Here is a 24841-nt window from a genome sequence, read left to right on the forward strand (position 1 = left end):
TTCAAAAATGTCAAACATTGATAATAGCAAAGAGCTCTAGCTTGTAACTGATGCTAGTCTATTTTGTAGAAGTATTTTAAGATGATAATTTGTCATCACTAAACATTTGAGTACTTACAAGGAACTGATTACATATGAATGGTGGTTCTTTTAAAATCATTTTCATTAAGATGTTAAGGTCCTTGTATTTAATAATTTATGTGAAACAAAGTAATCTGTGATGAGATAGAAAAAATATCTAGAGTAGCTGCTGCTGGTGGGGGAGAGTGTAGCTCAGTGGTAGAGCGAGTGCTTAGCATGCACGAGGTCCTGGGTTCAATCCCCAGTACCGCCATTAAGATGAATAATAAATAAATAAACCTAACTACCTCTCCCCACTACCTTTCCCCCCAAACAAAGACAAAAAACCCAAAGAAATAAAAAATAAATAGAGTAGATGCTGCTGGGTGTTAGCTGTTCACAGCAAGAATGTGTGGGAGGTAAGTCACCATCAGAAACATAACCTCAGCTTAGTTTAAATCCTTAATTGTTAGGAGCCAAACTTGTAGTGTATTATTTTTCTTAAATAATCCAATATAGAATGTTTTGCATGGAATAGGTACTCAAGAAATATTTGTAACTTCTTCAATTTCTTTGGCTTGAAACTAAGCATGGTATTTAATGTGTCATTTATTTTTGGGTGACACTTCTTGTCCTATAGATTCTCCTGTGCCGGGTGTTAATCGAGCAAGGTGAATTAATAAAACAGGGTTTCAGTTGGGGAAGGGGGTTAGGGGGAAACAATTTAGTGACAGATATATGACCAAGTGATTAAAATACAGTGGTGCTACATGAAAGTACTTTGAGATAAAGGGGCATCATGTTTGCGTCTTACTCTTAAACCTTGGAGAAAAAAGTATATGAATAGAGAGAATGAGTCATAAAGCATATGTGGTAAGATGTTATCATATGGGTGAAGGATATACAGGAATTTTTTAAAACACCTTTTTAGAAGTCTGACATTACTTAAGAAGGTATCATAGTGGTAAGTGCCACAATTATGGTGCCCATAAAATCCCAGGTGTTCTGAGACAGCGTAAAAGAATCTTTTGTGCGTGTAACCTTGGCGACCGTAGTCCTGATTTAATTCAGAACTTGCTGGATCCCCCAATGACAGTTTGGGTGGGAGCTTTATATTAGAGATGCTTGTAAATCATATAACTCAATTTATGTTTCAGGAAATAGTTATCTTGGAAGTATGTTGAAAGTGTGTTATCATAGGTGGATTCAAAGCCTTTGCCTGGTTTAATAGTCCCGTAGTATTTTCTTTCCCTTGTGCTTTTTCTATAGATTATGCTGCAGTTTCCAATCTTCATTACTTTTATTAAATGGAAGTTTTGGGAGATTTTAATGTGGTATCAAAATCTTAAAAAACCTTTTAAGTTTAGGTGCATTGAATAGATTTATGAAGTACTGGAAAGGCAGTTTTGTATACTGGTTGAATATGGGCTTTGAATTCAGATTTGTATTTGAATCTTAGCTCTGCCACTTACTAGTCACATGATCTTAGGCAAGTTATTTAGTATCACTTAGAACCTTAGATACTGAATCTGTAAAATGGGGATTCAGAAAAGCCTCACCTTGTAGGATTACTGTAAGAATTAAACGAAATAATGTGTGTAAAGCTCTTAGCAATGTTTCTGGCACATGGTAAGTTGCTCAGTGAATACTACATTCTATATCATTATTGTTGTTATTATTAGTCCCTGAAAACTCTACCTACCTTTCTTAGCATTCATCTTTTCATGTGCTTTTCCATGGAAGATAATAGAATTTAAATTGTGTTTGTGATTTAACTTGGAATATTATAGTAACGTATCCATATTGTGCTCTTGGCTGAAACTGACTCCATATTGTTTGTTTGATTCACCAAATTTATTGGCTGCCCATGTGCAGAGTGCTGTGTGAGGCATTACTTCCACTCACCTTTGATTTAGCAAACACTTTACAAACTTTCATTACAGGAATTTTTAAACATACACGAAAGTATGTTAGAAAAAAAGCCCCATCACCCAGCTTTAGCACTCATCAGTTCATGGCCAGTCTTGTTCCATCTGTACCCTCTACCTACTTCCTCTACCTGGATTGTTTTCAGTTGAATCCCAGACATCAGATTTCATTTTATCATACTTAATTAAGAATAGTATATTTTTGGTGTATGCTACATATCAGTATATTCATATGTATATCCAAATGCATAAAAGAAATCATTTATCTGATACCTTTACTGAAAAAGCAGAGTTTGCTCATGGCAAGGGGCATGCAGAGCAAATGCTCACCGCGTTTCCATTGGAGAAGGCAGGGAAAATGACCTCTAGTCTTCCTTTTGTAGCAGCCCTAAAGATTCGAAGCAGAGGTGATGATGCTTACCCCAACCTGAAAGCTTGTCCTTTTATTTAAAAAAAAAATCCGACAAATATTGAATGCCTGCTGGGTGTGGGCACATTGGGGAGTTTAGAAAAGAAGCCCCTTGTGGACAAAGAGCTTATAGTCTACACAAGATGTGACAAGAGTAATAATTAACAATTGAATAGGATTTTATAGTTTACAAAGCATTTTTCACATTTTCTTAAAGCAGCCTTTTCAGGAAGGTGTTCTCATTAGTCCCATTTGATAAACCAGGAGACTTGGGAATGCTAAGTAACCTTACCAAGTTAAGGCCTAGAAAGTGGCAGACCTCAGATTTTCTGTCCAGGGGTCCTTTCTGCTTTCATACTGTTAACTGATGTGAGAATTTAAGAGAGGGAAGGAAATGGAGCTTAAACCGTAAGGATACAAGATGAGGAAAACATTGATTAGGTAGGAGAAGGGAATTGGTAAAGGGACAGATACGATACTAGGAGTAGGGGAGAGTTGGTTTCCTGGTAAGTTGGTCAGAATGGTAGCAGAGAGGAGCCTGGCCATAGTAACGTGACATGGGCATCTGGGGGCTGTGCTTATAAAGGTTGGGAACGCTTGGTGGTGCAGGAAGGAGGACGACCTTATTTTGTTACCTCCCTTATGAAGCCTGGATTTTTAGAAATTGCAGCTGTGGATACAAGGGTAAGGTTTTATTTTCTATCGTATTCATCTGTTTGAATAGGTATATGAACATTGTACAAAAACCAGCAGTACAAAAGAGTACACACTGTAAGTAAGCTTTCCTCTCATCCTTGCCCTTATATCTCAGTTTCCAAGTTTTTTTCCCCCCTTTTTTTTTTGCAAAAGCAACAGCTACTATCAGTTTCTTATGTGTCCTTCCAGAGCAATTCTGTGCACACATAAGCTTATGTATAGCTATCCTTGTTCTAACTTGTAGAAGCATATGTAAGTGTTTATTTTCATGACTGTGGGTATTACTACTTTCTTCCTTTTCTTTTCTTTTTTTTTTTTTTTTTGTGTAGAGGTACTGGGCATGGAACGCAAGGCCTCGTGCACGCTAAGCATGTGCTCTACCACTGAGCTAGACCCTTTCCCCAGTATTACTACTTTCAAAGCGTGTAGTAACTCACTGACACGTTCTGCTACTGCCTAGCTTTGTGACCTTGGGCAGAATTATTTGACTTTTCTGTACTTACTTTCCTTGTCTGTAAAATGGGGGTTGGAGATGGTGACTGATACAACTTCATGGGGTGGTTGTGAGACTTAAATGAGATAATGCATTTAAACTGCATAGCACATCTGGTATAGTCAACTCAAAAAGCTCAAATGTTAGCTATTATATTGTGAGTATTTGCATTCATATATTAAATGGAAAAGGGCAAGATGCCGAATTATATGTTGAGAATGCTATTTGTTTGTATATCCTTTTAAACAGATTTGCATATTCATAGAAAATAATAGCTGACATTTATGGAGAGCATCTTACGTGCCAGGCCCTGTTCTAACTTAAGTACTTTACATGAACTAACTCATTTAATTCAAGAACCCTCTGAGGCAGGTCTCAAGTCCAAATGCACACAGTCTGTGGCAGATCCAGGATTCAAAACCAGGCTCTTTACCCTTGAGATTGAGAAAAGAAGTGGTTAACAGTAGTTACCTTGAGAGGGAGGGATGGGGGAAGAAGGAAGGGAAGCAAGGAAGTTAGGGCACCAGCTGGGAGTGCAGAGCAGGTGGAATTGGAAGATGGAAAGGAAGATTTTTCCTTCTTTTATGCAGATAGTTCTTTTATAATTATTTTTGAAAAATAATAATTTTAAAAATATTAAAACATTTTCAGTTTTGAATTGGGGGAAAAAAACCTCTAAGTAACCATGAAAATTTTAAATAAGGGTGCTGTGACTAGGTTCGTACTCACATTTTCATGTACAAATTATTTTTAGTTATTTCCTAGGATAAATTCCCAAAAGTAAAATCACTGGGTCAAAGAGTTTAATCTTTTTAAGGTTCCTGATACATGTTGCCATATACTTTTTAGAAAGATTGTGGTAGATTATATTCCCATCAACGATGGATGACTTTACCCCGCTCCTTTCACCACACCAGACGTTACAAATTATTTTAAATATAGAGGTAGTACACTGCCCGATGTCTAAAAAAAAGTACGATCGTACTAGTAAAATTAAATTCAGAAAGCCCTCTCTTCACCTGACAATCACATTCTCTGAGTAACTAGTAATAACTGTATATCTTCCTAGAGCCTTTCTTACATACGTACGCTCTTACATATATATGCATGTGCCACTAACTGTGATACAGTTTTATTCAACTGGCTTTTTTCATTCTGTGATATATCACAGACACCCTTCCCTGTATCTGCATACAGATCAACCTCATTCTTTTTAACAATAGTGTTATATCCCATAGAGTAAATAGAACCATCGTTTTTCTTAAGGATTCCTCTATTAATAAAAGTTAGTTATACCTATTTTTTTCAAAAGTGCGAATAACAATGCATTGATATCCCTTATACATATGTGCTTATGTACTTATACAAGTGCGTCTATAGGATAAAGTCCTATAAATGGGGATGCTAGGTGAGAGTCTGTGCCTCTAATATTAGGAACAAGTACTGGGACATGTACCTACAGTGTGTGAGTGTCCAGTTCCCTTCACCTGTGCTGGATGTTAACAGTCTGTAATTTTTGCCATCTGATTATCTCCTTTAATTTCCATTTCACTAATCACTAGTAAGGTTGGGCTTCTGCCCATGTTTTTTTTAGCCATTTATATTTCTTCTGTGAATTGTCAGTCCTATCCTTTGTACATTTTTCTTTCAAGATCTGTCTTTTAAAAATTGACTTGTAGTGCTCTCTGTAATATAGGTATTAATTCTCTGCCACTAAATGGTTTCTTAGGTGTCCCAGTCCCAAGATTATAAAAAAATTATCTTCCATTTGCATCTATTGCATTTGTAGTTTGTTATTTTATTATATTTTTGGATCCATCTCTAATTTTTTCATATGGTATGAGGAAAGGAATCTCAATTTTTTAAAAAATGGATAGCCAATTGTGCCATTATGTCTTTCCCCCACTCATTTGAAATGCCACCATTATCATACTCTGATTTCCCATATGCATGTGGGTCTATTTTCAACCTGACTTCTCTTCTGCTGCTGTATGTCTATTCCTGTGCCAGTGTTTGAACTAGTGTTGCTGTATGGTATATAGTCATATCTTTTTTAAAAAAGATAGTCTTGTGTATGGTATATTTACTCTTCCAGAAAACTGTGGAATTAATTTTAAGTTCAATTTTATCAGAATTCCATTAAATTAGTTTAGTGAGAATTGCTGTCATTCTAATGTTGATCCTGTTTATCCAGAAGCATGGTTCTTCTCAACATTTCTGGGGGTTTCTTTAATATTTTTATTTCTAACACATTTTTTGTTGGGTTTATACTATTTAAAGACTGCTATTTTGATTGGTGAAAATGGTACATCACTTAATCTACATTTTGATTCTAGAGAAGTCAAATTTTCTGAAAGTATGTTTAACCACTTAGGTTCTATGAATTATTTGATCATATGCTTGATCTATTTTTCTGTTGGGGTCTTAATCTTTTATGAGCTGATCAGATCGTAAGGACACTAATCCTTTGTCATAAGTACAGCAGATATTTTTCCATCTTATTGTTTACCTTTTAATTTTATCACTTTTTTTTTTTTTTACTTTCAGAAGTTTAAAAGTCTGGTATAGTTAAATATGTCAATCTTTTGAGTTCCTGGGTTTTTTTTTTTTTTTTTTCACTATTGGTGTTAAAAAGTCCCGTAAAATTTTATACTGAATGATTCCATATTTAGGACAGACAAATAGGCCATGTGGAAAACTAGTCATGTTGGCCTGTTAATGGAATTGCTTAAGTGATTTCTTAATGGTGTTTAACAATGTAATGTTATTATAATGTTAATGATTATTTATTTTCATTGTAAGTAACAAAATATTATGTATATTACGTATATATCAGGATGACTGAAATTTGATTATGATTTTTTAAGTTTCAATTTTGGGTACGTGCAAGTAATCTGTCAGCTTTAATGAAATTTTAGGTCTTAAAAATTGTCCGATTAACTGTTTAAAGTAGTGTGTTCTGATATGAAATTGGCTATAATGTTAAGATCAGAAGATATGTTTAATTGACTTGTCTGTCTTCACAGGTCGAGTTATTCACATGAATTTGTCTCATTAAGCCTATAAAACACTGTCCACTAACTTTTACCTTTTTTCTTCCCTTAAGTCCTACCATAGTTAGGTGAAGTTGCATTGATACAAATTTTTATTAACTGTTTCGCAAACAATCTAATGCTCTCAGTTCCTGGAGTTTATATATTAAATTACCCTTTTCTTATCATAATGAATGTACTTTTACTTCTTAAAAGAAACAAATAAACAAACAAAAAATCTTGAAAGTATTTATTAGGAAAGATCAGCATCTGAGAATAGGAGTTCATATGCTTTCTCATGGAGAAATTAGTCCTTGGAATTATAATCAATAATTTATAGTAAAAGAAAAAACAATGAAGCAATGCCTAATTAGAGCTGTGCCTAAAACTTTGTATAGTTTGACCCTAAGACAAGTGAATATTTGGTTTTTATACCTTTTGAACACTAAATACATTGTCTCATATACAGTAGGGCCTCAATAAACATTTGTAGTGGATAAGCAAATGAAACACCTTCTATTAATGGTAGAGATTCTTTTCAAATTATTGGGAAATATAGTTCTAAAATTCTGTGTCTGTGATGTCCAGTAGAGACTCAGCTTGCCACATGTGACTAGTAAACACTTGAAATGTGGTTAGTGCAACTGAGAAACCGAAGTTTTAATTTTATTTAACTATCAATGACTTAAACTTTAAAAAGCCACATGTTGCTAGTGGCTACTGTATTAGAGCAGGTGTACCTGCTTTTTCATTTAGTTTTCCAAGTATGTTTATTTTCTGGGTAATTGTTCTGATTTCACCAACAATGTGAGGTAAAACTCTTTGAAACCTATGGTTTAAAAAAAATACAAGAACTAACTCTAAAAATTCACTTATTAGAGTTTAGAAATGTTTACTGAATTATGTGCACAGTCAAGATCACAAAACTCATTTTCATGGAGTTATTAATTTGATGTAAATAGTGAGTTCTGTAATGATTATAATAAAGCTCTTTCTTTATATTTGATTTTTGTTGCACTTACATAAAATTTTAGGTTGCTATATCAAACATATCACAGACCATTTCTCATACCTTGAGGTGATTTCATTCTAAGGAGAAACAGATGTTCTGAGGACCCATAAACTAATTAATGCTCATTTTAAGATGGTCCATGTAAAGCTTTTGTTCATTTTTAAGCAGCTGATTTAGAAGAAAGTTTTAATGAACATGAACTGGAGCCCTCATCTCCTAAAAGTAAAAAGAAAAGTCGCAAAGGAAGGCCACGGAAAACTAATTTTAAAGGGCTGTCGGAAGATACCAGGTCCACATCCTCCCATGGAACAGATGAAATGGAAAGTAGTTCCTATGTAAGTAGAAAATATTAGAGTCTTTCTTTTTGTTGCACCACAAATATTTTATCTAAGCTGTGCTGGTAGGTAAAGTTCATCATTTGAAATGTTAACTAAGCTTGAGGTACCCATAGCTTGTTTTCATGGATTTTTTTTTTCAAGTTTTCTTTTTTCTTTTACATTTGCAGAGAGATAGGTCTCCACACAGAAGCAGCCCTAGTGACACCAGGCCTAAATGTGGATTTTGTCATGTAGGGGAGGAGGAAAATGAAGCAAGAGGAAAACTGCATATATTTAATGCCAAGAAGGCAGCTGCACATTATAAGTGCATGGTAAGCGTGGTTCCTTTTATGTGCTTTTAAACCCAAGTTTTGGAAAAGCATTTAGCTAGTAACCAAATATAGCACTTTCTCTCTAGGATTAGTGTTTCAGAATTACGAACAGTATATGCTTTAATCCCAAATCTTTTTTTAAGTATAATTGATTTTCAATATTATGTTAGTTTCAGGTATACAACATAGAGATTCAATATTTTTATACATTATGAAATGATCGCCATGATAAGACTAGTTACCATCTGTTACCATTACAAAGTTATTACAATATTATTGACTGTATTTCCTATGGCATACATTACATCCCCATGACTTATTTATTTTATAACTGAAAGTTCTATAATCCCAAATCTTCATAAATTCTAAATTTAAAAAAAGTATCATTTATGATTTAATGGGATTTAGAGTAATCCTAATCATTGTTACTATGTTCCAGATAATCCACAATTAACTATTTCATAACTATAAAAATTTCTGTTTTATAAACTTGTCTTGGAAGCTATATTTGGCCTCCCCTATAGCCTAGTAAAAGCCTCTCTTGTTGTACTTCACATACTGTATTGCACTTATTCATTTGTGAGTCTCTTTCCCTTAATAGAGTCTTAAATTCCTTGAGGATAAGAGCTATATACTATCTTTGCATCCTTAGAGCCAGGCTGACATATTGTGTACATGAACATTTTTGAACTAGATTGTATTGAATTACTCATCCCGTTTATGATTAGGTTTTTTAAGTTATATTATTTATATCAGAGGTTTTTAACCAGAGATGCATATCTGATTTACCTGGGGAGCTTTTTCCAAACTATGCACCCCTGGAGTACATCCCAAACATGACTAATAGGGGAAAAGAAAATCTCCAGGAGATTCTGATCTGCATCTATGATTGAAATCTGTCCTTTTAAACTATTTTTTAAAATTTTGTAGAAGTGTAAAATAGTTGAGATGACAGTATGACATTTAATCTTGGCTCCACACTAGCAACCTTTGTTTTGTTCCACTGTCCTTATTTAGAGTTACATTTTAATCAGGCATGTGAATATATTAAAAATATTTGAGTTGGTACTTGATTATTAAGGAAAAGTCATCTTAGCATATTAAAATAATGTAGCACATTTGTTGTTATGCTGTTTAATCTTTTTCTCACAAGGGTTCAGAATATTAAATGTTCCTGCATTTTTCCTCTCTAGTTATTTTCTTCTGGCACAGTCCAGCTCACAACAACATCGAGAGCTGAATTTGGAGATTTTGATATTAAAACTGTACTTCAGGAGATTAAACGAGGAAAAAGAATGGTCTGTGGTTTTATGTTTATGCTATGCAACGTTACTCTTCTGACTTTCTCCTTTAAAATTAGGACAGATCTCAAATTTATCCAGTCATCAAAAAATTTAATATAAAGTAGTTCATATGTTAAAGCAAAGTATATATTTGACTCATTTGTAATATAATAAAGGATGCTGATGTTACTGAAAGTTATTCCTCTTTCTATGTAACTTCATTACTTAAGAGAATTATACTGAGATTTATACTTCAGGGTATTTGAGAGACTTTTAATGAAATAAATGAAGATGTGAATGTGATACACCTTATTGAGTTTGAAATTTTAAATTGTTTAAGCTTGCTTAAAGAAAAATTCCATAACCCCAGTAGAGCATTGAGAACCTCCCCATGTTGTTATTCATTCTTTTTTTTAATAAAAGAAGAGTTTTTCACAGCCTTCTGTTTAAAGTTAACATACCCAGTTATGTCTCTTAATATGTTTATCCTAGCTTTAAAGTTTCCTTTATAAAATGTGCATAAGTCTCATGTTTTTAAACATACTGAATTACTAATAAATAGCTTTAAGAAATATTGGCATCTTTATTGATCACTTACTCCTTTACAGTTTATGCATATTATAAAATGTCAATGGAATGTAAAATCTTTAAGACAGCAGTTGTCTCTAGAAATGACTTTAATTTCTAAAATTTTTATTGTGAAAATTTTCAAACATATAAAATTAGAAAGACTAGTAACACACGTCTGTCCATCACCTTGACTCATCAGTTATCAAGAATTTGCGGCACTCGTTTCATCTATGCCTTTTATTCTTGTTGCTTGAAGTATTTTAAAGCAGAACTGAGACTTCATATCATTTCACCTCTACATATTTCAGTATGTATCTCTTAAAAATTGGACATTTTTTTACCTAACCACAATGTCATTACACCTGAAAAATTAACAATGAGTCTTCAGTGTCATTTAATACCTAGTTTGTATTTGTATTTCCCCAGTTGTCTCGAAACTATCTTTTTAAAAGTTGGTTTGTGTGAATCAGGATCCAGAGGAGGTTCACACATTACATTTGGTTGTTATCTATCCCTTAAGTAATCTAGGGCACTCCCTCTTCCCTGTCCTTGTTGTTTCTGTTTTGTTGTCTGCCATTGACTTCTTGAAGAAAATGAATTGATTGTCCCGTAGAATATCGCACATGTTTTGTCTGTTTGCTTTTTCATGATGCCATTTAACTTGTCCCTCTATCTGCCAGATTTTCTTTTAAAATGGAAGTTAGACATAAAGGCTTGATTAGATTCAGTTTCAACATTTTGGGGGGTAAGAATACTTCACAGGTGGGACTGTATCCATATTTTGTCACATCAGACAAGTCATAATGTCTGATCCTTGGATTCAGGAGGTGAGTCTGATCCCTCCGTTGTGAAGTTCCGCTTCGATCTTTCATCTGGTGGTTTTAGACATTGATGGTCTTTGTCTGAGTCCATTAGAAATGACCTTTTCTTTGTGGAACTACAATTTGAAAGTGTGAGGACTGTTGATGTTTTCTGTTCCATTTAAATCCAGTTCAGTTTCTTGATGCTTTGATTACTTTAACAAAAAACGAAACTTCTTTAAAACAGAAAATAGAGTACTGTAAAAAAAAAAAAGGAAAAAGATCACTTCATGTATCATGCAGAGCAATGTCATTGTGTCATACAGCTAATGTCCACATAGGCGACTAGGATAACAATTCAGTTCTCTTCATCAACTTACTAACCTCTGCACTGTTGACTTTTGGTGTAAACACTAGCCTAGCATTTCCCCAAGTGTGCTCCAAAGGAAATTAGTCTATCAAGATGCTCTCTTACTGCTCAAGGGCATCTGGAGTTCAGTAACTTGGGAGCTGTTTTCTATACCCTCCTCCCTGGAGGAAAGGCTATTAGAAGTTCTACAATCAAGTAATCTGTTTGAAACTAGCATTTCTCAAACTTATTTGACTATGAAACCCTTTTATCGACAATCAGCTTAAGTCTTCAAAAGATTTCAGCCCCTTTAGTCTCCCTCCTGCCCTCTTGCTTACTTGGTAGCAATCCCTCTCGAGGAGGGGCAGGAATTGCTTTCCTATCTTTTCATTCTTTCCCCTAGTCATAAAGGGAAAGGAACTGACCCCACGGAGGAAAAGAAGCCAGGCACTAAAACATAGACTATCATCCTGTTTTGTGTGTTTGGCAGTATTAAGGCATGTTCCGTGTATGTTTAGATGTCAGGTCTCTGATGGTTAGTCCAGTTAAGTAGTGGAAACATCAGGAGTGACAATATTACAAAGTCTATCAAAGTATGGTTTAAACTGCAGTGTTATTGAATATACATGCTATACAGTAAGTTCAATGCACTCTTTTTCAATAGAAAATCTGCCTATTTTCTTTGTAAAGTGGACTGTTTGGTTGAAAAATGGCTAAAATAGAATAAATAAGATTGCATCAACTTTGCAATACTGCTTATGACTATTCTTTCTCTTCCCTTAAACAGAAATGTACACTTTGCAGTCAGCCCGGTGCTACCATTGGATGTGAAATAAAAGCCTGTGTTAAGACTTACCATTACCACTGTGGAGTACAAGACAAAGCTAAATACATTGAAAATATGTCACGAGGAATTTACAAGTAAGAGAACAACAATTGTCCATTTTCCTAAACTTGTCAGTAAGTAACTGCCCTTAAATAGATGTTAGTTTAGTTGATCACTCTTCTTGGGCGGTGGTCAGACAAGTGTAGAATGCTGAGGACTCTATAAGAAATGAGTGTTGCAGTTGGCATTTTCCTCTGACTGCACATCCCTGGATTAGCATTCGTTCAATGAGGATTTGTTATGCTTCCTATGTGCCAGGCATTGTGCTAGGAGCTGGGCGTGCAACAGAGACCAAAACAGACACAGACTGTGTCCTCATAAAGCTTACAGTCTAGTGGGACAGCCACATCAATTAAATGGCCACCTAACTAAATATACAATCGCAAACTTCCTAAGTGCTATAAAAGATACGTTACAAAGCGCTGTGAGAGCACGTGGCGAGGAGGAGCTAACATCCGGAGCGGGGAGTGTTAGGCATTTCCTTAAGGAAATAGTGCTTGAAGTGAGATATGAAGGGCGAAATGAATGTGGCTGTTGGGAAAGTGTTCTAGGCAGAGAGAACAGAGTGTGCAAGAGCTTAAGGTGGGACAGAAACAAGGGTGCAAATGGGGAGGGGGGTGAGTTAGGAGGCTGCTGCCGAGGGTCCAGGTGAGAATTGTTGGTAGCCTAGAATAGGATGTAGTTGTGAGGACAGAAGACAAAAGATACTCTTGGAAGAATGACAGAGTGATAAGTTTTGGAGATTTGGGATTACGTGTTACCCTCTTGCTTATGAGTCTTCCACTTACCTGTGCTGCATTGGGCTAGTGGTGTCAGTGTGAATCTATAATGGTTCCCTTTGTTTAATCGAATGGAGAATAAGTTGGTTGGGATCCCTGAATGTTTGATTTTCCTTTGCAAGTTGTAAAGCACTTCCTTGCCCTCACATTCTCAATATGCGATAAACCAATGACTCAGGGTCTACTTTTCCATGTACAAAGCAGTTTATATAAGCAGTCACCAGGTCATTCAGGTGACCGCATGAGGAGCTAATGCTGTATTATAAAATTTGCCAAACTTGGCTTAATAATAAAGGCATAGGTTTTTAAGGTGAGTTCTATCAAGCCTTTAAGGAATAGATAATTCCAATCTTATTTAAAGAGATTCAACACATAACAAAAGAGAAAAATTTCTTGGTTCATTCTGGAAAGATTGCATAACCGTGACACCAGATCTAACAAAGATAGCATATAACAACAAAAATAAGAGAAACTATAGACCAATCTTACTTCTATAAATATATATACCAAAATCCTAAATAAAATACTGGAAAATCAAATCCAGTGCTGTATTCTAATAACTTAAAGACTATTCAGAATTAGGAAATATATAAATGTGATCCATTATAATTAATAAAGAAAAATCCTATCGCCTTCCTAGTCTGTGGTAAAAAGACATTTGATATCATTTCAACATCCATTTCTGAATTTTAAGGTAGAAAGACTGCTCTTGGTAAGCTAGTAGTCTTATTAATACACTGTTAAAGAGGAAAAAACCAGCAAACAGCTGATTTAGTGTTAAAATAAATGGACCATGTTCTTAACCAGAGCTGAGTCTTACAATCGCCTGGAGGTGGATAGGGCCCTCTTTAGAAATGTTCATGCCTGGGCTCTACCCTCAGAGGTTTAAATTCAGTAGGTTGAGGCCCCAGCCATGTATTTGGATGGCTCCCCAGGTGATTCTCACAATCATGTCTCACTGAGAAGCACTGTACCAATACACTTCCATTCAGATGAAGAACAAGACAAGGGTGCCAACTACCAACATTACTGTCAGCATCACTGTTCTTCTGGAGGGTTAAGCTGGTGCAACAAGAAAAGGAGGAAAAATGTATAATAAATATTGTGAAGAAGAAAAAGGAAATTGTCTCAATATTTGTTATTGATATCATTGTCTACCAAGAAAAATCCAACGAAATCTGCCAAGAAAATCCAACAAAATCAACTCTGAATGTATTAAAATGTATAAGAGCTCAGTAAGGCTGCTGAATATGGGATGATTATTTTTAAAAACAATTCCAGTAATAGCTAGTTAGAAAATGTAAAGGAAAAATGGCTACCCCCTCCCACCCCAACTCCCCACATGTACACACACCAAAGATGAACTTTTTTTAGAAAATAGCATTTTACATGGGATCCCAGTGAATGGTGAAATATATTATGCTCCTTAATAGAAAGATGCAACTTTGAAAGATACCTATTCTCCCCAAGTTAATCTATATATTTAATACAATTTTAATGAAATCCAACTTTTTGACAGTTTTGTTGAGAAGAGTAAATGTGGTATTATTGTCTATTAGTGATGACTAAGTTACCTTATATAACAGGAAAAGAAAAAGAAGCTTACACAAGATAGAAGTTTGTTTCTCCCCTAAAAGGTGTCCAGAGGAAAACAGCGCAGATGTGGTAGGCAGCTTTTCAGTGTCATCAGGGGTCCCAGTTACCGTCTTGGGCCTTCCTTCCATAGGAAGTAGGAGGAAACAGGAACAAAGGAAAATAGAAAGAAAAGTAGCTATTGCTCCAGCTGAGTCAGTCTTTAATCAGCCTTCCTGGAAGTTCCGTACACACTCTGCCCAGCATCTCATTTGCCAGAATTTAGTCACATATCCAAAGGAGGCTGGAAAATAATTACTCTTAGTGGGAGGGAACATTGCTACCCAAATAAAATCTGTTTTAGTACTATGGAGGGAAGGGGAGAAAATAGATACTGGGGTAGTCAACTAGTCTTTATCACATGAAGCCAAGAAAATTTATAATGTGATTCAGAGGAGAAATCCCCTGTTAGATATCAAAGCCAATCATATAGTAATTAAAACAGTATAGTACTGGCCCAGTGAGAAAGGTCACAGAAGATAGATCCATGTCTTTGTTGGAATCTTATAAATAATTTCGGTACCATTTTATATCTGTGGAGACAGGATGGATTAATTCTGTATTTGGTGTCTAAACAATTGGCTGTCATTTAGAAAAGTCTTGAGTATAGCAGGCCTTCCTAAGCATGATAGGAAACTCAAAACCTTTATTTGACTACATTAAAATTAGACTACATAAAGAGAACTCCAAATCATTAAGAAAAGACACAACCCAGTTAAAAAAATGGGCAAAGGACATGAGCAGACAAGTTATAGAAGAAATAGCCATGTGAAATAAGCATGTGAAAAATCATTCAACCTTATTAATAATGACGGCAAATGCAAATTTAAACAAGATCCTACCAGTTTTGGGAAAGATGAATAGGATTCAGATCATCTAATGTTAGGTTTTGGAGACACAGGCATTCTCATTCCATGTTAAAATTGAATATAAGTTGGTACAACTTTTTAGGAGAGCAATTTATCATTGAAGACCAAAGCAAAAAATATCTATCTTTTGCTACTAGTCTGCTCATAGGGATTGAGCAGACAACAGTTCAGGGATGTATGTGCAAGAAGTTGCGTTGCATTACTGTTAATGATAGCTGCAGTACCAACTAGGGCATCTTCTTAGACTCAGTATACTTTGTACTGACAAGATTACCCCAGATGGCGTCAGTCTACTCAGGAAGGACATAGACAGGAACTACAGCTTGTCAGCAGGGTGGCATCAGATACTCCTCTTCTGTGAGAGTCCTTGCAGCAGTCAGGGTAAGTACAGCCCAGCTCCAATAGGATATGATCCACAATGGGTGGTCATAGGATCCATCCTGGCTTAAAAGCCTCATATCCAATCAGAGCCAACACCTCTTATAATACAGTTACATAGGCATAGATAATTTTAAGGTTACACCACACTGAAAGAGGACCAAAGCTAAGGCGTCTTATCAGAATACCCATATTCTTCCCACTCCAGATACAGTCTACCAATTAGGAGGTAACGTAGCTTAGTAAAATAGTTGGCACACCAATTTTTGTTAAGTTGCCAGGGTTCTAAAGGGTTAACTAAAGGTGAAATTCACATGCAGAATGGGAAAAGGTTTTTGTTAACCTTTTACCTACAATAGCAAGAAAGGAAAAGAAAAAATAACCAGAATGTCCATCAGGAGACTTAATAAATTTTAGTATGTACATACATTTAGTTGGAATACTATGCAGCTATTAAAGAATAAAGTAGACCCATGTGTAGAGTTGTAAAGACGTATTTCTATCATAGAGTGGGGGGGAAGTTGTATAATCCTATTTTAGCAATAAAAAGTACACTTGTACACACATGTACAAGATGTGTATTTTTTTATACACAGAAAATTTTCTAAACGCATAGTCAGCAGACTTAACAGTATTCACCTCTCATTCATTACATAGGGGTGGAGAAGATATATTTTATATATCTTTTATATTTCTATTCTCCATTATATGGTTCATAATCAATACATTATTTTTTAAAGTAGCCAATAGTATTTTAAAATAACAGGCCCATTTTAAAACATCTAAAATCAGATATGTGGAGAATTATTGTATTTAAATTTTAACTTTAGATATTCTTATTGCAGTAATTATCCATTTTCATTTTTGGAAAAAATAGAAAATATAGATAAGAAACATAAAACTTAATGTCAGCTTTAATTCTACCACCAGAGATAACAACTTTAAATCTTTTGGCATATTTTTTTCTAGACATTTTTATGATTGTGTATATTTATAAAAAATAAAACTTTCTTATATATACTGTTTTATAAACTGTTTTCCACTTTGAACATTTTTTTCCTGTGACATTAAACAGTTTTACATCACCATTTTAATGGTTGCATAGTATTCCATTGTATGGGTATATCAGTTTGTTTAATCAGTTCCATTTTAGACATTTAGATGGTCTTTATTTTTTAGCTATTAGAAAACCATGTTGCAGTGATTATCTCTAAGCAAACATATTTGCACTGGGATCCATGATGATTTAAATTCCTCTTTTCATTTTTTCACATTGGAATTTGTTTCTAAAATCTGCTAAAAATGTAGATTTCAGATTTTTCCTAGAGACCATTGAGTTCAGATGAGTGTGCATATGCGAGTAGCTTGGGGAGAGAAGAGTCCACGAATAGGAAATGCACCTACACGCAGCTTGCTTCCTTTACCAGCCCTTTGGAGCTTGAATATAGTCATATTAGAGAGGCGAGGGAAGGTTATATACTGATTCTGTTTATCCTATTTTACTGTCTTTATTTTATTTCTAACTACTTAAATATGTATTTTTCTAAAATATCAGTCTCCCACTGTAAAAAAGTAAATTCTCTGACAGCAGGGATCTTGTTTGGCCAATTGACATCTGCGGCCTTGGTGTCCAGATTAGTGAAGGACACATGACAGGCCTATGGGAAGGAGTCCTTGAGTGAAAAATCATCCCATAAAAAGATTAAAATGGGCTCTAATAAGAAAGGGCCCATGCTTTTAGGTAAAGCTCTGTCATAAAAATTTCCAAAAGTACACAAAAATAGAAGAGTATAACGACGCCGCATCTCAGCAGGTGCCAGGTTATTGCCATGATCGTTTCATCTTTTTTTTTTCCTCTCTGAGGTATGTTAAAGCAGAATCCCAGATCTCCTGTTATTTCATCCCTGCATACTTTAGTATCACTATGCCATCATCACACCTTATTAATTGACAGTAAGTTCTTAGAATCATCTCATACCCAGTCCACTTTCATATTTCCCCAGTTGTCTTGAAAATGTCCTTTTAGACTTGATTTGTTCAAATTTCAATACATACAAAGTCCTTACATTGCATTTAATGGATATGTCTCTTAAATCTCTCTGAATATAGAGCAGTCCCCACTCCACCCTTGCCTTTTCCCCCTACTTGTTGAGGAACCCTGATATGTTGTCCTGTAAAAGTCCTATATCCTAGATTTATGTATTTGCATCATAATGATGTCATTTACCTCATTTCTCTACCCCTCCACATTTCCTGTAATTTATAAGCTGGTTCAAAGGCTTAATTAGATTCAGATTATATTTTGGGAGAAGATACTTCATAGGTGCACCCTGTAGAAGTCTCACTCGATATTTACACTCATGATTTTTAAAAAAACGGCATTCCCACTGTGCAGTGTTTGAAAAGTAGAAATTCTTCATAGTTCTTTGAAAATTAAAAATGTTTTCAGAATAAAAAATGATGAGCAAAACTAGGTCGGTAGTCAGTTGTTACTATTGCCCCTCCTACCCCACCCCTGCCTTTTATTCTACTCACTTGTTCCAAATCCTAAGTTTGGATCATTTGTGGCAAATGAATTCCTATGTGATCATCTTTTATCCATTGCTGACCACAAGAGGGCACCCACTGAACATTTTTAAAGCATTGCTCCATCTTAGCATATACATAATTGACCTAAAACTGAGCTCAGATTAGCCCCCACCCTTTGATTATGGTGGGAGTGGTTAACTGTAAAAAATATATTGGTGCATATACAGTAAAGTGGCCTAAACCTTTGTTCAAAATCACCTACATTGCTGTTTTCATTAAAAACAATGACTTTCAAGTAGATAGTATATACACACAAATAAAAGGTTGTCAGAACTGCATGATGTCAAAGAATCACTCCAGAGATGATTTGCTAATTTCAAAGACAGAGAATCTACCCTTACAACAAAGAAATCTGGCCATCACTACCACCTTAACCAAATGAAAACAGCATCACTAGCAGCAGGACATTCTGGAGTTGCATGCCTCCTGAACTATGCAGGATTACCTGCCGAGTATCCTGGACTAGCAAAGGACAGCTGAACCAGCAAAGTTAACCAAGCCCTAAACAACAAGGTCCTACTGTGTAGCACAGGGAACTATATTCAATACCTTGTATAATGAAAAAGACTATGAAAAGGAATATATATGTATACGTAAAACTGAATCACTATGCTGTACACCAGAAACTAACACAACATTGTAAATCGACTATACCTCAATTGAAAAATAGTTAATCAAGCCCTTAGGCCTTATTTCTAGTTTATAGGAAATAAAGGATGAGAGAAAACCAAATAGAACATTACCACAGTTAGGCAACTCCAGAATGTGGTGTGGTTGACAAGGTATATGGTCTAATTCTTTCCAGAAACTCAGTGTCATGGGGAAAAAAGAAATTGGAGGAACCAGTCTAGATCATGAGAGACACAGCCAAATGCAGTGCCTAGAAAACTGTTAGATGACTCATAAAGTTGTTCTAGTAAAGGCCAGGACACTAATGATGAAAAGGCCCTAGAAGAGTTTGAATAAAATTGTTTCATGACATGTGAGCAGAAAGCAAGTAGTATATATCGAATTTATATTATTGCCTAAAATGTGCTTTTAAATTATGTATATGAAACATCCTAGAACTTGATTATGTCATATATGTGCCTGAAAGTTGTAATTTTCAAGTTGACCAAAAACTTTTTTTAACCTCATTGGGCAAACTGAGGGATTGCCTTATATTTGGGCATATGCGGTAACTTAACTTTCATCCTAAACCAGAGGTTTTATTTCTGATGAACTTTTACTATTTCATCAATAGAGTGCTTTCCTTTCTATCTTTTAGATAGAAATGGACCTGTAGCTCATTGTGGAGTGTTTTTAAGTGTGGAGGAGGAAACCCACATTTTAAATGGGCACCAACCTCAGCCACTAATGACATAAATATATTCTCATCAACAATGACAAAGCATTTTGAGATTTTTATCTTTCATCATTGTAGACTATATTGTAAAAATCATAGTGGAAATGATGAGAGAGATGAAGAAGATGAGGAACGAGAGAGTAAAAGCCGGGGAAAAGTAGAAATTGATCAGCAACAACTAACTCAGCAGCAACTTAATGGAAACTAGGTATGAAAGTTAATTATATTGGCTCTGTTGTCAGGATACAGTATACAGTAATAAATACCTATTAAGGTAATGATGTGCAGTATGATTTTTTAATGCTATTATGTTTAGTTAAGCATGTCAGTAGAAGCTGAGGATGTGTAGGCTTGCATAGTTTTTTTTTTAACTAGCTGATTTTGCAACAGTAAAAACAAGCTATCCACTTTACCAGTAAATGTAGTTGTAATGTGAAACCAATAAGATATTCTTGCTCCTCAATAACATTATATTTATTGTGCTCCCCTCAAGCATCATATTTTACATTTTTTTATCATCTTTTAAACAGGTTCATGGGACAGAGTTAGAAAACTGGGAATGAATAAGACATCCATAACTACTATTCTTTTTTCACTGTTTTCTAAAATCAAAAAGGGTTTGTAACTTTTTACTGCCCATCTCTTAGATCCTTCATTGAACTGCCTAAAAACGTCTTGTTTGTTTTATGAGCCTTCACTAGATGGCAGCATTTGACATGTTGGTATTACGTAGCTGTAGTTTGCAGTTTCTGGGAAGCAATTGAAACACTATTAACCCTGTGTATAGTGTCAACAGTTAAAGCAGACAGTGAAATGAAGTAAGCTATATTTCTGGACTGAACAAAGTTCTACTGTTTAGAGTGTCTAAGTTTGTTTAGTGGATTCATGCTCAAGGGAAAGCATAAGCAAATTTCACTTTACAGTGCAAACACGCCTCTGGTGGCAACACATGGGAATTTGTGAATTTTTTTTTCACATTCAAGTAAAGGAGGCTAGAAATGAAGAGAACCTTCTTTTTCTCTTGGCTTTGACAGCACATGCTAAAAAGCTCTTCAAGAAGTGTGCTAAAGCTTTTCGTTTGGTTCCTGTTAAAGTTGTTCTCACTGACCAGCATGGACTCGGGCAACTGGTGATTATAAGCTATGAGCTCCAGTGCTCATGCCAAAATTCTCTTGACAGCAAACCTCTTCTCTTTTCATGTCATACAAAGAGCTTCTAGCAAAATGATTGGATCCTTTCAAGTTTAAACTACCATTTGGCAACAGCAAATTAAACCTCTTTAAGATTTAAAGGGTTACCACTTACTAAGGACTTTAGCCACCAAGACTGAAACCCTTTCCTCTCAAGTGCCGTGTTGTGTGGAACACTTCATGTATCGGCCCAAAGTATGTAAGGAGGTCTCATGTGCTGTAGAAGTAAAAAAAAAAAAAAAAAAAAAAAAAAAGAAAAACAGTCTTGCATAAAACAGTATTTATTTTTTAATTCTGTGACCACTATTTTAGAAACTTTATTTAATATTTTTAATGTTTTCATTCGTTGCTTTGCTTATCTATGAAATAGGCTTCTGTGCCCTACTTTTCTTCTGGTGGGGTTCGGTGGTGTTTTATTGATCATCAGAATTGTTTCTCAAAGCCTAAGAACCCAGCTTTTTAGAAAAAGGATTTTCACACTGGCACTTCTAGCTAGTGAGATTTTCTTCCACTCACCTGCTGAAGCACATTTACGTATTCCTTTATGGCAAAACCAAAAAAAAACTTTAGTTGTGTTCTGCCTAATAGTACCATAGCACCTCAATATCAAGGGGAGGGATTCTGATTTCTGAATTATTAGTTAACTTACCACATTAAAGCAGATTAGCAAACAAGAAGTAACATGTTAACTTGACTGTACATTGAGATATTCTGCAGCTTCTGGAAAAGCATTTTAAAAATGTAACAGGTGGAAAATTACACTGTGCTTATGACTGATTTTTTTAACTGCTAGTCCCTTAAAGTCACATTTGTCAAGTGTGTATTCACACATTTACTTAAATCAAGGGACTTGATGATTGCTTTATTTTAACCATCTTTTATTATTTTTAGAAGGAAACTAGCTTTAGTAGTGGATTGCCCTATATGTTTTTCTCTTTTTGCTCTAAATATACCATTGGAATTTTTGTGTGTGTATGTGATGAATTTTCAAAATTCTCCATGACTTGAAGTGCAACGACAGATCTAGATGTTTGTTTACCAAGCTATGTGACTTTTCCCAAAGGATCTGTACTTAATTTCCTTACAACAGCTTGAAACCTGTTATTTTAAATCTTTTGAGTCACTGTGTCGAGATCATTTTTACATTGTGTGCCATAGATTTACCCATGAAATAATAAAGCACCTTCATTTTTGGACAACTACTGTAACGATGTTTTTTGGAAAAATGGAAGGTGCCAGGGGTAACAATGGCCAGTCAATAATCATATAATGAACTTCAAATACTATAGCTGTCAGTCGATTGATTTGTTATGTAATAAAATGTATGACTTTGTATGGGTTTCTTCAACCCTTTCTCTGCCACTAGCAACCAGAATAGCACTTTACCATTTGGTTGGCTAGATAAGTGGCTGGCTACCTATTTTTCTCACTGTGGTGTGATTGGCTAAACAGTCTTTCATTAAAAATTGAAATGTAAATTGAAGTCACATGAAACATCACCTTTGGTTGTAAACCTCCGATATTTTGATTCTCTATCCATGTTTTCGTCACATGCTGAGTAAAAGTGCCTTACAATGTAAAAATTGTACAGTACTTACGTTCCCAAGTAGCATCATCATCTTCTGGGTAGTAATTACATTGTGGTATGAATATTTAGAAAAATGGACCTCAGCAGTGTATTTACTGTTCATCTCTTAAGTCCTTAACTGTAGTTTTAATAAGCATGACATTATTTGATAAGTATATAACATTTACATCATTTCAAAAAATACTGCCATGACTGTCTTTTATGCATATTTTAGCTTGAAATTTTGAAGCGTCTTTTCTTTTTTTCCTTTTTTCTTTTTTCCCTTTTTTGTTTTGTTTTTGTTATTGATATTAAACAGTGTAATCTTTGCAAGCGTATATTGAAGATTATTCTGGAGCATTTATTGCCTTACCAGAAATGTTAGTAAGAAATGTTCTTTAGAGTAGAAAGATAGACTTGAGTTTCTATACTTTAATAAGAGCTCTTTGTTCCTGGGGGGAGGGGGGAGGGAGGGTGAGTTTTACTTTCATCTCAATTTATTAAAAACCCACAGCTGAAATACATTTTATTTCAAAGATCAGCAATTTTAGAATTTCATATAGTACTTGCTCAGGAGTACATGCTACTCAAGATATTAAGAGAATAACAAGATATGTAGATCTACTGTTGAATCAGAATCTATGTACTTGAACAAATGTGTGAATCTTAAATATCTCAAAGCAAAAGAAAAGTGTTCTAGAATGTTGTTGCTTTTTTAAAAAGCGCTAAAGTTAGACCAAGGTATACAGTTTTGTTCTAAGAGACATTTAGGTTAATTGTAAAGATAAGGAATGCATTATGGGTCAAAATCAAACATTCCTCTCATGTTATGTATATTTTGTTCCTGTTATATTGGCTTTATTTTCAAAATTGTAGTTTGTAGTATTAGTTTCCTTTTATTGGTATTCTTGCATATACTATTCATTCAATAAATGAGTTATGACTTTCATGTTTGTATTTATGTCTCTTTTGTGTAAGGGAATGATGAAGCTTATTTGTAACAGCGCTGGTATTTTGTTCCTTTCAGTCTCGCTTTATTTCAAGGTGAAATGCCTAGTTTCATAACTTGTCTTTAAACTAGTACGAGAGAGAAATGTGAATTTGAGTTTAGTTCAAAGTTTCACACAGAAAGGTTCTATCATGGACAGAAACAGCAGCCTGTCAAGTACAGTGGGACTGCGTTACATCTTGGTTCCTTTCTCATTACGTGATTCAGATACCTATGACTTAAATCAGGTCCTCTGGAACCTAGTTAGAAGGTGATTTTAAAAATAAACCAGCACTCCTAGGACAGTTTATCTGATGCGTAAAAAGGATGCAGGATTAATATCCTTGTCATAAAGGGATTCTATCTTAAAGATTTAAATCTCCCTTTCCCGTGAACAGCTTGCTTCTAGCACAGTGCTCATATATTGAGGTGGTCATATCCAGGGCAGGAGTCAAAGTTTTAATTGATAGAACGTGCTCATTCCGTACATACAATTCCTAACCTGCATTCCTGCATCCCTACTCAAGAAGGGGGAAAAAATCAAGTAAGAGGTTCTGAATAATGCTGCAACTATAGGACACGATGTGCTTTGCTGCAAGCATTACCTAGTCATGTTTGGCTTGTGTGTATGTGTGTGTGTTTAAAGTCCATTACTTTGTTTCATTTCAATTACCCCATAAAAATATGAAGAAGAGAGTTATGTGGCTTTCTTTAGCTTACTGAAACTATTGACAGCTGGGGTTTTGGGTTGGGGGGTTTCTTTGCTTTCTTTTTCTCAGCAGCAGTCATCAACAATTGCTGAGGTCATTCCAAAGCATAAGCCTGGTAGAATTTCCTAGGAAAATTCTATAGGCAGCAAATGGCCAGTCCACATTTTTAAGGGAAAAACTCAGTCCCTGAGATAGTGCTGCTTCATATATTAACCAGTGTTGTGTAACCTTGCCTTGTCCAGATAGTGAGGTAACTGGACATTAAGGACAAGGCGAAGATGTATTCTTGACTTTTATTCACAAGATGAAAGCTATAAAGTGCCAGTTACCATGAAAGTTAATGCCAGCATTTTACCTTGTTTGACTGTAGCAGACGTGTTCTGCTTGCACTCAGTGTACTGAAGTCAGTCAACCAGACCTGGATCCTTGTCACAAGATAGCAGATCCGTAAACATCCAAATTCTACCTTTGCCTGCACCTCTGAAGGCTATATGTGTGTTTTTATGTTGGGGGTGGGGGCAGAGTGGGGAGATAGGGAAGGTCTGTCCTTGCTGGGCTGGGCAAAGAGTTAACCAGGTCTGCTACGTGAATGATAATAGTCTAATAAAGGGATTTATGTGTAAACAA

At 35.2% G+C, this 24841-nt stretch overlaps 1 protein-coding gene across 7 annotated transcripts in view; it reads left to right on the forward strand.

Annotated features, from left to right (window-relative positions):
• Positions 1-23465, forward strand: part of PHF6 (PHD finger protein 6) — a 45289-nt gene extending 21824 nt beyond the window's left edge. For 3 of the 7 annotated variants that reach the window (XM_010968453.3, XM_010968458.3, XM_045505482.2), the window contains 6 exons: positions 7796-7965; positions 8136-8279; positions 9473-9577; positions 12069-12202; positions 19838-19967; positions 20290-23465. In XM_010968453.3, the coding sequence (XP_010966755.1) occupies positions 7796-7965; positions 8136-8279; positions 9473-9577; positions 12069-12202; positions 19838-19967 (683 nt within the window). In that variant the 3' untranslated portion in view covers positions 20290-23465. The remainder of the gene's footprint in view (positions 1-7795; positions 7966-8135; positions 8280-9472; positions 9578-12068; positions 12203-19837; positions 19968-20289) is intronic. The other 4 variants (XM_010968457.3, XM_010968459.3, XM_010968454.3 and 1 more) reach the window with 3 other exon arrangements.
• Positions 23466-24841: the final 1376 nt, after the last annotated feature.

This window comes from Camelus bactrianus, chromosome X (genome assembly GCF_048773025.1).
Source record: "Camelus bactrianus isolate YW-2024 breed Bactrian camel chromosome X, ASM4877302v1, whole genome shotgun sequence".
NCBI classification, from domain to species: Eukaryota; Metazoa; Chordata; class Mammalia; order Artiodactyla; family Camelidae; genus Camelus; species Camelus bactrianus.